A 14,000-nucleotide genomic window follows, 5' to 3' on the forward strand; every position below is an offset into this window, starting at 1 on the left:
AAGGTTTCAGGTGAGAAGATAAACAACATATACAACAAAGAAAGTTGATTACAGCTCATTGTCCTGGAATTTTAATAATTTAAAATGTGAGGTGTTTTTCTTCACTATCAAATGAGACAATATGGATGAATGAAAAAGAAGAAGCTCACTTAGCTGGATCTGTAACTATGCCCCATTAACAAGACTCAGAGAAGGCTCCAATAACACTTCTCAGATAATCAGAAACATTTTACTCCAATAAATGAGCTATTACATGCATGTAAATAGATTTCCTTTCACTGTACCTTAAGTTATTGATTATCTGCATCTTTTCCTGTAGTGGTGAATATTGATTATTGTTACTACAAAAGGCAGCGAAGGAGTTACACTCCAATTAGACAAAGGTCAAACAAACAGATCGACTTTTTCCTCTGTACCACGGAGTCACACACAAACAAGAAAACACAACCAATATAAAAGATTCAGGACATACTATAGGAACAGCAACTTTAAACACAGTAACACACTGAACAGTTGATCACTCTAACACACGTGAAAGTTGACTCATGAATAAACACAAAGGAGGATGTAAAATGTCTTTTACGAAAAAAGGAAATATATCTTTTGGTCTGTTTTACTTCAGCTTTTTATTTGACACTTAAAATTCTGTCTCTTTTACATTCATTTCATCAAAGCATGTTCATTGGAAGTAAAGATCAAAATAAATAAATTTTAAGTTACATATTCATGGCTCAGTTAAAAGCATCTTGAAAGCTCCCTTTCCCCTTCTGAGGTTTTGAAAAGTTTCTACAAAAACAAAGAAATGAACTCCTGTTTCTCAGTTAGCCTGTACTTATGCTGCTCTGTATGACGGGATGATCACTTTGATTACATTGAAAACCTGCAGCCCTGAAGGATCCTTGATGAAACTAGGATCTACAATGCCAGTCCCGTAAAAGTTAGGATGCTATGTATAATATAAATAAAAACAGAATGCAATGATTTGCAAAGCTCATAAACACATATTTGATTCACAATAGAACAGAAGCAACATATCAGATGTTGAAACTGAGACTTTTTTGCATTTCAGGAAAATATGAGCTCATTTTGAATATGATAGCATTAACAAGTCTCATAAAAGTAGGGACGGGGCAACAAAAGGCTGGAAAAGTGGGTGGTACTAATTAAAAACAGCTGGAGGGGCATTTTGCAATTAATAAGGTTAATTGCCAACAGGGCTTAAACATGACTGGGTATAAAAGGAGCATTTTAGAGAGGCACAGTCTCTCAGAAGAAAATATGGGAAGAGATTGACCAAAAAAAAACTGTGTTTAAAAATTGTGGAATAATTTCATAAAAATTCTTTTGATATCCAAACTTCTACAGCAGTGGCCATGGATTAGTACCAGGCCGTGGGTCTTTTGGCACTGGGTCGCACAGAAAAAGTAAAGTGCTTATTCTATTTCCTTTGATAGTCTGAATCAGAATCTGAAAGATGTTTTATTTGATAAAATAACTCTCATCTGTCTGTGCCTTTCGGCCTTTTGACATGTCAAGACATCAAGGTGCTTATCTTGCTCATGTGATAACCAAAAATTAAGCCCACAAACTAACTAAAAAGTAAAAAACAATCATACTTCAGGTGTAATTGGCTCCCATCATCCCTAGATGGGACCGTGTTGTTGCAGAGAAACAAGCTCAGGGCTCCCAGTGATTCAGCATTATTCCTCTTGTTTTATTATTATTATTATTTTCTAAGCCTTTTGTATCATTTTGTTTCAGCGTATTTATCCCCCACACACTGATGGCTGGTCCAAGAAAATTGTCTTTCATGAAACCAGTCCTCAACACAAAATAAGTTCGGGACTACTGATCTACAGCAAACAATGTAGAGATCTCTGTGTGCAAAGGCTTGTGATCTCCAGGCCCTGAGGCGGCACTGCATTAAAAACAGGCATGATTCTCTACTAGGAAATCACTGCATGGGCTCAGGAACACATCCAGAAATCGTTGTCTGTCCACAAAATTCGATTTGCCATTCACAAATGCAAGTTGAAGCTGTTTCATGCAAAGAAGAAGCCATGTGTGAACATGATCGAGAAAAGCCAACACCCTCTCTGGGCCAAAGTTCATTTAAAAAGAACTGAAGCAAAATGGAAAACTGTTCTGTGGTCACATGAATCAAAATTTGAAATTATTTCTGGAAACCATGGATGCCGTGTCTGGTGAACTAAGAGAAGAGGGACCATCCAGCTTGTTATCAGCGCACAGTTCAACAGCCTGCATCTCTGATGGTATGGGGTTGCATTAGTGCCTATGAAAGAAAATGTGGAAGAAAGATCTTGCAATAATGAGGTCCCATTCAAGTTCTTGTGAAAAAATGTAACTTTTTTTTTTAGAAAATATCTTACAATTAAAGATAACATAATCATAGAAAAAGGCTGTGTAATAATAAAAAATGTATTGTTATTATAAGACCCTAAGCCAAAAGTTCTGCTAAACAATCATGAGGAAAGAGCTTGTGTAAGGAAATATCCCTTTGATTTTGATAAAAGATACCACTTTAAATGTGCTGGTTTGGTTCAGTTGGTAGAGTGGGTGCCCAAAATAATGGATTATTATGAAAAAAATCATGTTATTATGATATCCTAATAGCATAATTATGAGAAAAGATCTTAGAAAGCTGGAAAAAGAGCTCATAATCTTGTCTAAAAGTGGAATTTCAGGAAAGGATGTTATTATTAAGGGAAAGAGCTTGTTATTGTGGGATGCTCATTCTGTAATTATGAGAAATTATCTGAAAGAGATCTTGTATGATGATATACTAACTATGAAATGAGGGTTTCAGTTTTTATTTTCTGTGGTGAATAATTAAATGAAATAAAAATAAAAAATGAAATAAAGTTGTCTGAATCCTAATCTGAATGGGAAGGGTTTCAGTAGAACTGTAGTAGATGTAGGTCCTGCCTAATAAACAGTATTTGAAAAAAAAAAAACAGTATTGCTGTGTTTAAATGAAGCAAATGAATGAAGGTCAAAGTGAGTTAAAATCTGGTAAACCACACAGTTTCTAATGACAAACTGATCCTCATGTGTCTATAAGTGCATTGCCTGTAATGGATGTTTTTCCGCTGTTAAAGGCAGGAGTCCCAGTGGATCTGAAGGTCACAACTATCCAAGAAATCTGTAGAAAAGACACTAGGGGGCGTTTGAGGTCCCAGAGGGTCCAGAGTCATGGCTTCCTCCTCCTTTTTTCCTCCCACATCGAAATCCAACCAATCCATACTGTCCGCACCTCGCTCCCTCTCAGCTGCTATATCGAGGGTATCCATCGGGGATGGGGGAGGGTCCAAGATACTAGGAGTGCACAGCATTTCACTGTGGAGGTCATCAATTAACGTCAAAGGACCGCCGGGCTCCACCCCGAGGAGAGGCTTTCCCATGGTGCTTTCTAGAAAGTCCTCGAGACATCCACTCCCAGCATTACTGAGGTGCTGCTCCTCTTCTGTGGGAACTAACAGAGTCTGGGGCTCTGAGAGGGGAAACTGTGGGATGTTAAGACAGGGTGAGGAGGAGGGGTTTGGATTCAGTTCATCTAGTGGACGGGTAGAGGATGGTTTGAAAGCAGACAGAGATTCTGAGGTAAAGAAATACAGAAAGCTGAAATTAAACATTGCCCCCAAAGCACTGTTATACTGGTAACATACTATTATCATATTATGTATGATTAAAAGGTTGTAAGAACAAGGCTTTTGTTCTGATATTCAGTACAACAGCACATTCTGTTCACTTCAATGTGTGTTTATCAGGCAACCAGTGAAATAGAAGTGTGTTGATTGTTGCTTTGGTGTACCAGATGTTCTGGCCTTCTGTTGTATATCATTGCATCTTACCTCCTCTCTGCAAAGTGCTGTCAATAAAATCATCTTCATGCTCTCTATCCTGAAGAAAGAATCACAAATCAATCAAAACATTAGTTCTCCAAATAATGAAACGAAATTGATTAATTTTGCACTGCGATACTATCATAAATGTTGTGTTCATACTTTTTTATCCGGTGATGGAGCAGACAATTTAATCGAAGCCGAAGACAGCGGACTCAACAAATCATCTCTACAGGGACAAACCTAAAGAAGAAGAGAGGGAAGTGAATAAACTTTCACTTTCAGCAACCAGATGGTTACAAAAATCCCTTTGCAATGAGGCTGAGTAGTTCATTCATTCAAGATACTCATTAGCATGGGCTACTTAAGTGTGAAACCATGGTATATGCTCCTTAAGAGGACATGGTTGTGTATTATGGCTCTGGCTGAGCCAATGCAGGACATTCACAGAGTCGTCCCTAGGCACAGTCTGAGTTCCTGAGCGCTGCAGAGCAGGTTTTCATTGAGGATATCTCTTTACTTTGCTCCATTCAGCTTTCCCTCAACCCTGACCTCAAACACCCCACAGCATGATGCTGCCACCACCATGCTTCACTGTTGGGATGGTATTGGGCAGGTGATGAGCACTGCCTGGTTTCTTCTTGACATAACGTTTAGAACTGAGGCCAGACAGTTCAATCTTGGTTTCATCGGACCAGAGAATCTTGTTCGTGCTTTTTCGCAAATTACATGCTGGCTGCACAGGAGAGGCATCCATCCAACCACTCTGCCATAAAGCCCAGATCGGTGGAGGGCTGCAGTGATGTTTGTCCATCAGCTATGGGTTGCGCCAGCTATGCGAAAGTTCTAACATAGCCTAGTTTGAACAGTTCCTACTTAAAACTGAGTTTAAACGCTACTAACTTTAAGGTGTTGCACCAGCTGTGATAGTTTCAACGTAAGCTTAATTTCCTCTGGCCACTGTTAAATTTTCCTGTGTTATTCACCTAGGGGCGTAGCACGGGGGGGAAAAGGGTACTGATTACCCGGGCCCACAGTAAGGGGGGGCCCTTGAGGAACCTGCAATTAAAAGTGTGTTTTTATTTATTTTTTCTTAGTTATAAGTGTCATTATTTAATCAAAGGTGAGAAAATGAATCAGTCGACAGACTGAAATTTGTATCAAAGAGAGTAAAATAAATACTCCTCCCTTAAAAATGTCCAAATGGTATAGTCCAGCGCTGTGAAATAATGCAAGTAAATTCAGTTTAATCATAGTGAAAATATTGCTCATAAATGTGGAAATTATGCTTTAAAAATACATTAAAATGCATAGATATTTGTTAAAAAGGTCATATCTGCTTAAAAATTTTGGTTAGTTCGGCTGTAAATCTCTACAAGTTAATTCAACCTTCAACCTCTGTGGTGCAACCAAACAATTACACAACTTAAGTTGCAACTTAACTCGTTTCGATGTAGGGTTTAATGTGGACTTAGCATCATAACTTAAGACAGAACTTACACATAGCTGGTGCGACAGGCTACTGGAGCTTTGTCCCATTGCCACACAGAATCTCTGAAGCTCAGGTTGTTGGTCACTAGTCTTACTAAGGCCCTTCTCAACAGATTGCTCAGTTTGGAAGGGTTGTGTCAAACTTCTTACATTTGAGAATTTTGGAGGCCACTGTGCTCTTGTTAACCGTCAGTGCAGCAGAACCATTTTTGGAGCCTCCCCCAGATCTGTGCCTTGCAATAATCCTGTCTCTGAGCTCTGCAGGCAGCTCCTCATGGCTTGGTTTTTGCTCTGGAGTGCATTATCAGCTGCGAGGCCTTCAATAGAGAATCATATCCAACTGTTTAACTTCCCACAGGTGGACTCCAATCAAGGCGCAGAAACATCTCAGCGAATATCAAGAAAAATAAGAGGAACCTGGGCCTTTTTTGAGGGTTGTTTTTGTGCTGAATCAAATGCAGTATGGCCATGAGTATGGTCATTGTTGGTTGGCTTGGTTCTTATAAAAATTAATATAAGGATTTCATAAATGTCAGTGGAAGATTTGAATGAAGACATTTACTTCCAGAATTCTATTGACAAAAAATGGGGAGTCACTCTGAATGATTATGCACTTTATCTGAAGATTACTCACAATATTTTGGGAGGAAGGCGATAATGTGTTTCTGCCTGAGAGCGATGTCTCCTGGTCCTTGAGAAAAGACTCCAGGGTAGAAGGGTGAGGCACAACTTCCTGTTCAGGCTGTTCAACAGACACCTGTGGTCCACCATTCTTCACCTTAAATATTTAACATAGCAGAAAAATGAGGACTACATCCACAGCATACTTCGTTTTAAAAGCTTTTTCATATTTAACGGCATCATTCCCAAATTATAGTCATGTGCATAAGTTGTAGGCATGTGGGGCAGCCAGCATTGAGCTTGACACATGTTGACACACGTGTGTTGTTCGGCAGCCAAGGTCTAGCTCAATGGCCTCTCTTTTGTCTGGGCCTTTTCTGCCCTGGGCATACACCTGTGGGCCTTTGAACATCCACAGTACAACCAGGGGTTGTGGTAACCCTACTACCCACCCAGATGGGAACCTAGGCCATGCTTAGTCACTATGCCCAACTCTTACCGTGCCCTGAAGGTGTGAACTTTGTGATTTTTTTCAACTGATCATTTTCCCATGCCCCTGATAATATGCAAGGACATCCAGAGAACAACCTGGGTTGTGTCAATCCTCCCTCACCTGATGGTACCCTCAGGTGGGCATACTCACCATTACATGACTTACTTCAGCCTCAATTATGTGGAGATAATTTAGTTTATCAGATTTACACATCAACTCCATTCTTTAGAGTAAATTCTGTGCCCCCCAGTCTTTATAATTGGATGGGTAAAAAATGACAAGGATTGTTCATAACAGCAGTTGCGGCGGCCATCCCACATTGTTCCAATAAATCACCACACTTTCAGAGGAAGATTTTCCTCAGGCACACCTGCACTCCATGAGAGCTTCTGTATATTTCTGTCAGCAGAGCCACAATGTCGTCTTTGTTCATCTTCGGTTAACAGCATTAATCACATTAATGGAGGATGTCGTCAGACTAATTAGTCAAGCAATAATTATCAGCGTCATGACAATGTCAGACACCATTATCAAGTGATGCTGTCACTGTCTCAAGCAGCATACATCATTAATTTCCTCTGCTATTGGACTCGCTGGAGCACTTCTCTGTCATTCTCATGTTGGGCTCTTTTTATGGAGCATTAGCAGTCTGCTCGGTTGTTGAGAGGGAAGTGTTTGTTTACAATAGTGAGGTGAAATGTATACAATTAACTGTCGCATTTGAGAATGACTTAATTAAACTTGAAAGATCTGTTGATTTGTGACTTTTTAGTGGGAAAATTTCTCTGGCGTTGCAGCAAAGTTGATTGGTTTTGTTTGGATATTGACTTTTATGCTGCCATCCTTGTCCAGTGAGGGCAAATGACCTTTGTTTATTGCACTCAATGCTTCAAGGCAGTAGTTCACAACCTTATTTATTAAAAAAAAAAAAAAAAAAAAAAAAAAAAAGCTAATCCTCCGAGGGCCCACTTGGTAAAGTTAAACATCAATTTTAAGTGTTTTCATTGACAAACTCCCAACATAATAGGCCTACATAAACTTAAAATCTATGTATAAACTATTCCTTATTATGACAGTGTATTAGGGGGACTTTAAGTTTAAAAAGTCCTTAATTTACAAGAAAAGAATCTGTATTTTTTACTTTAAAAGTTGTAAATGTGAGTGAAACAAACATAGTATTTTTGAGATTATAGAGTCAAAAAGGCAAACATCCAACCACTATTTTCAGCTCAGTTTCTTGTCAATTTTTGCTTAACACTGCTGAAAAGGTAGGATCTTTAAAACATATTACTTTTGAGTTTCTATTGTCGAAATTTAAGTTTTTTAAAACTTGGGATTTGCTTGTTTTTCTTGTAAATTTCCAACTTATTAAACTCTGAAATTCTGAGTTTGTTTTCTTGTACATAAACAACTTTGATTTTTACCCCCTAAAAATGTTAACATTTTTGCTAAAAATTAAGTTTCTCACAATTATTTTAATCTTTAAGTTAGCCTCTCTGCATTATGTTTCTGATCATGATTTTTTAAAAATAATTGTACATCTAATTTTAACAACCTCAGAAAACACAGGGTCACACCTGAGATCTTTGGCACCCCTTCCAAGGGTGCCCGGACCCCAGGTTGGGAACCAGTGCTTGATTACTGTTGAACATGGAAGTTCACAGACTCATTACTAATGTCAACTTACAGGCATCAGCAGGACTGAACCGCTACTGTACTTTGGGGTAGTGGTGATATCTTTCCCTAAAAAATGGGCTGACCCATCAAGACCCTGCCATTATCATCAGTAGTTTTTAACAGCATTTATCTAAACAGACACAACAGTGTTATTAGATAACATGCTATGACCAAGTTTTAAACACTTAGTTGAAATAAAGGACCATAATGCATCAGGACAGCATTAAAGTAGCATAAGCCCAATAGTATCCTGACTAAATATGCCTTTAACTTTTGTTATTACGGATATCCCATGTGCTAACCATGTTTGGTTTATGAGCTCTAAAGGCAGAATAAAAATGTTCAGAGGGTTTAGCTGAAGTACAATGCTAACAGCATGGTGGATTCGCCATTGAAAAAGGACTGGTATAATAAACAAATAAGAAATTAGCTTCTTTCTACGATCACATACCTGTGGAATATGATTGGCTGCTTTGCTCCCAGGTGCGTCAGATCTTTGGTTCCCTGTGATGTAATTGGTCAGTGTAATTAGAGAGCTGTTACTGTTGCCATCGCTGACCAAGGTTGGAGTTAAGTCCCTCTTGAGGAGATTCAACTCTAACCAGCCTGTTACCTGGTTGATGTTTACTTGAGGCACCTGTGGAAAACAAAAAAAAAGGAAAAAAAAAAAAACACATGGCTTGATGAGATATAACTTTAAATTTCTGATGAAAAATAACAAAGTGGCTGATCCTCTATGCTCTGTAAAATCTGCATAGCAAGCACGAATGTAAAGACACTCAACTCACGAAGATATGTGCCATGATTGATTACGATATGATTTTACACCAACTTTTGTCTACATATGCTACAATTCCAATTCCATGCACTGGAAACATATCAAATATCACCACCCTTACCAGGGCCTGAGCATCAGCCTTGGAGCAAGGACGCTACTGAAACCTTAGTCACTCCTTGATTATTATTATTTCTGCCATTCATGACATGTTTTGGGAGCCTTGACATAACTCATTACTTATATGACATTACATATTTTTATTTGGTTGATTTTACTTTGTAGAAATCTGTTTTCACTTTGACATTAATCTGATTTTTTGGATTATTTTGTCAAAAAACAAAAACAAAATGGATGTTGATCATGATTGAGTTATAAAATCAATAAAAGGGTGAAATATCCAAGGGGGTGAATACTTTTATAGGCACTGTAGGCTTGTGATTTTGAGTCTGCTTATGGACTTTGAAAAAACCTACAAAAAAAAAAACTCTTGGGCCCATGAAAATATCCCAACAGGAAGTCCACCTGCTTCATCTCAATTTTAAAATAAGGCATTTTTGCCTTGTAAGTTGTTATAATTTTGTATAAATTATTCTGTGCTTCGACATTTTTTCAAAAGAGAACAGCAACAAACAACACTGACATATATCATAACCCCACTGGCGATGGCAGGCACTCTAAATGTCGCCAGTGTCACAGGAAGTTGGCATAACTCTTACATGAAACATCTTATTTCATTCAAATTTCACACATATGATACTGGTCTGCCCCTCTTTCAAAATTTAATTTTATGGTTTTGTTGTAGCGCCACTTAATGGGAGAAGCCAGTAACACTTCTAACATAGAAGGTTATTTTGAATTTTACATGATAAATATCACGTCTGCTCTGATCACATCTACATATTAGCATTTTGCTTTGACATACGGCCACCTAGTGTTAACAACTATTACTACCGCATATTCAAAGTGTAACCCTGCGGTTGCCATACACCCCCAGCATGCATTGGGATGCAAGGGGCTTCAGTTTAGCTTGCAGCCCTAGTTTTTCTTCTTTATAACTACAGGTTTCACTCTGACACTGAAGAAAAGAAACCCAAAGCAGATAGCATCCTTAGCTATATCATATAGCTACAAGGCAATATCTGGGATAGGCAACCTTAGCTACTAAAAGGGCCACATCAGTTTTCTTTCCTTACTGCTGGAGGTCCAAATTTCTAGGAATTGCAGGACACTCTTAGTTTAACAATTAATATTACCTATAATTATACATAAGGGACAAATGTATAATTTTTATCATTATTAAACAAAATTTTGTATTTTTTTTCTAAAATGCAAATAGTAGTACGTAATTTAATCAGCTAAACACTGAACTTAAGTCCATGTTAATTTCTTTTAAATGCATTAATACTGTTTATTTTAATATGTCTTACTTGCATATCTGCCTTTTTTTCTGCATTTATGATGCATATTAAAGATCTCTACTGTAATAGTTACAGCCAGTTGTGTGTCTAATTTCTAATAAAGAATCTAATATATATAAATAATAGAAATGTTTCTATTTTTCATGTGTTAATAACACATGTGATCATGTTTTCCTCATGTATACAATTTCTTGATATTTGAAACCAACTTGATGGCCATACGTGGCCCCTGTGCTGCCAGTTCCAATATATATATATATATATATATATATATATATATCAATGTATCATCAGACAACTAGATAAGCGCTAAACAAGCTTAAATATATTAACCATTCATCATTACATCCCTAAGAACTAGTATAATGGCAAAAAGGAAACTGTATTGTCAAAAATATTGATACATCCTGACCTGCTGTTGCTCCTGTTGCTGCTTTAGAAGCATCTTGGTCTGTACTTGGGTTCTTTGCAGCTGTTCAGACTTCTGCGGCTGCATACACAACTTTTGCTGCTTTAATGAAGTTTGTTGCTTCAGCTGCATCTCTTGTGGGTGTTGCCTCAAAAGTTGCTTCTGCTGTTTGAGCTTTGGTTTGTGTGATTTCGTCTTTTGCTGATGAGAAAGTTTGGGCTCACTCTCCAACCTCTGAGGCGTTTGTTGTGGGCTCTGACTGTTGTGCCGTCGCTGTAGCAAGTGTTTCTCTATGGCTTGATGATGAGCCAACTTTGGAGTGGTTTGCTGGAGATGTAAGTGTTGTTTTCTCAGAGTGCTTGTCTGCTCTGGCTTCATTTGGAGTTTAATTTGCTCCCGTGCCTCCGGAGTTTGGGTTGAAGGTTTTGGTAATCTGTAAGCATCTGGTATTTGCACAGTTGTCTCAGAAACAAATTCCTCCGCCTCGATGGTTTCCTGTTTGACAGAAACTTTTGTAACATCCATCTCACGTCTAAAGGGCGCTGGTGCAGGAATTAATGGTGGGTTGTGGAATGAAAGAGGGACACTGGGCTTATCTGGAGGCTCTTGTTTAACTCTTACAAGAACATGGGTCTCTGGCACATGTCCTCCTCTTTTACCACACTCCAGCTGCATCCTCAGCGCCTCCACTACCCTCTGTATCTGCCTCAGCATCCGGGTTAATTCCTCTATCTGCTTGTCTTTTTCCCTTAGCATTTTGTCTTTGTCCATAGTCACTACTGGAGCTGAGGCTGTGGTGCTGGGGCCAGTTAATGAGACTGGACGATGTTTCTGCAGACAGGCTGGCTTTGAAGTGAATTGACAAGGTGCTGAGGTGGAGCACATCTGCTCTTCTTTAATATTTGGGAGTGGAGCAGCTGAACACGCCTGAAGGCTCAGCTGGGTGTGAGGTGAACTCATCTGGACAGAAAGAGAGGGAGGAAAAAAGGTAAACATAGCAAGAAACCTTCAAACAGCAAGCGGTTCAGATGGCTAACCTCATCATTGTTGGCATGTTATAACAGTAAACGTCCTCGTAGTCATGCCAGCGCTCAAGGCTTTGCCTATATTCAAGATAGCAATTTCAACATGCTAATGTTTAACTAGTATCTGTTTCCCATGTTTGTCTTTTTGGGCTCTGAATTGACATGTAAGAAAATTCCAATTTCAACAAAGTAATGCTTAGCTAATTTAGGTCTATGCTGGCTAACATGTTCAAAATGAAAGTATTGTCAGCATACAGTATAAAGTCTTCACTCCCTTGGAAGTTTTACACCTTGGTTGTTTTTATAACTCAACATCTTTTGGCTTCTGACTAAAAGAATAACAACAAAAGGCAAACTTTCATGGCAACTGAAAACAGACCACTGTGGCCTAGTTCAAGGCTGTTGTTGCCATGATAATGAGGCTAGGCCAAGCAGCAAGGACAGCACAGGAGAGCATATTTGTTCATAGCTTGGCATTTATTTTTTATTCTCCACTATTATTAATTCTTAGCTGTCAGCAGTGTCACTTTTGGAGGTGATGAGGGACAGACTGGCGTCAGTCCTGCAGATGATGAGCAAAAAAATGGAGCAGAAACCAGCAAAACAAACACAGACAAGTACAGGTGCAATAGGCTGGCAAGGAAATCATATTATAAATAGAATTAGATGTACTTAGATTGAGTTATATATTTACAGTGCCGTGAAAAAATATTTGCCCCCTTCCTGTTTTTTTCTTTTTTTTTGCATATCTATCACACTTAAATCTTTTTGCTCATCAGAAAAAATATCAGACAAAGACAAGCAGAGTAAATGAAAAAAAAATAGTTTTCAAACGATGATTTCATTTACAAGGGGTAAAAAGCCATATAAACCTATGTGGCGCAATGTGAAATAGTAAATACTGCTCCTTTTGCACAAATAACTTGCTCCACTCATGTCAAATTGCTTGTATGCGTGTGCCAAAAAGACATAATTGGGAAAGGCCTTGCTTCTCTCACATTCAGCATGTCAGTCCGTTGTCAACAAACCAAGGTGCTAACTTGGTAGTAGATGGCTGAAATCAAGTGACAGACAAACATTTTCACAACTTAACAGGCGATCTGACTTCCTCTCTAACTTTCCTCCATGCGAGCTCCTTTATAATTCTGTGCCAGTAGAACAGGCACATCGTGTCGTATAGCTTGGGGTAGCCACAGACAGACACCACAAGTTTCCCCTCCTTTTTCCAGTCTAATTAACCGCCTCCCCCCAGGCTGGTCCTTCAGGGATCCGCCAGTGACGTATTTCACATGGGACACCGGCGGATCTCTGAAAGACCATGCTGATTGGCCATCGCAATGCAAGTGACTGCTTGAGTTCATATTTTTCAACTTTCCCGAATAAGCAAATGAAGCGAACAGCACGTTGAACTCAACATGAATTTGCCTCATTTATGCAAATTAAACGAGCAATATGCGCTGCACATTTGCAGCATTCGCGCTGCCTGAGGCGAGCATTTGTCCACATTGACTTTTCATGTAATCAACTCACACAAGTGATTTTACTTGTGTCTTGTGTGAACACACAGGCTTTGGGACTCAAACCACAAACCAGTCTGAGAGCCATTATCCACAAATGGAGAAAACTTGGAACAGTGGTTAACCTTCCCAGGGGCAGCTGGCCCACTAAAATTACTCCGAAGCACATCGATTACTTATCTAGGATGCCAAAAAAGAACCCAGAACTTTTTCACAGCTCTCTATTTTCCAAGTTTAATCCCACAGAGAACAGCAATGGTTATGTGTAGAGTGGTGCTGAAAATGCATGAGTTCACACACTGTATATTTCATAAAATGCTATTTTCTATGGAATAATCAAATATTTGCCAAAGCTCCTGACCTAAGAGTAGGCCCCCTCTATCTCAAAGTCCCAGGCTGAATTTCATGCAGGATGTGTAAGAAGCTTTAAGTCAGTGCCAAATGTTTAAGATTGATTTTCAGGCTTTTTATGATCAGATTTATGTACAGAAACAACTATAGGAGAAAAATTCTGACCCTTTCCTGTTGTTGGTCACAGTTAAAGCCTGTGTCCTCAGGGCTCATACAGCCCGGCGAGCAGTGGGAGGGGGCGAGTGTGACGGATGTGGAGGAGAATGAGGCTGCAACAGAGATAAAGAAAAATCTTAGCCAAAATGTAATACATTATCCACCCTCTTTTCCACAGCTCCCTTATCTTTAAACACTTCA

The 14,000-nt window shown here is 38.9% G+C and overlaps 1 protein-coding gene across 2 annotated transcripts in view; it reads right to left on the bottom strand.

The window, feature by feature from the left end:
* Positions 1-630: 630 nt before the first annotated feature.
* Positions 631-14,000, bottom strand: part of LOC121529288 (myocardin-related transcription factor A-like) — a 39,206-nt gene continuing 25,836 nt past the window's right edge. For both annotated transcript variants that reach the window (XM_041817085.1, XM_041817086.1), the window contains 7 exons: positions 13,809-13,912; positions 10,754-11,710; positions 8,597-8,782; positions 5,989-6,132; positions 4,026-4,106; positions 3,873-3,921; positions 631-3,616 (listed from right to left, as the gene is read on the bottom strand). In XM_041817085.1, coding sequence (XP_041673019.1) covers positions 3,114-3,616; positions 3,873-3,921; positions 4,026-4,106; positions 5,989-6,132; positions 8,597-8,782; positions 10,754-11,710; positions 13,809-13,912 — 2,024 coding nt within the window. In that variant the 3' untranslated portion in view covers positions 631-3,113. The remainder of the gene's footprint in view (positions 3,617-3,872; positions 3,922-4,025; positions 4,107-5,988; positions 6,133-8,596; positions 8,783-10,753; positions 11,711-13,808; positions 13,913-14,000) is intronic.

This window comes from Cheilinus undulatus, linkage group 21, assembly GCF_018320785.1.
Source record: "Cheilinus undulatus linkage group 21, ASM1832078v1, whole genome shotgun sequence".
Taxonomy (NCBI): domain Eukaryota; kingdom Metazoa; phylum Chordata; class Actinopteri; order Labriformes; family Labridae; genus Cheilinus; species Cheilinus undulatus.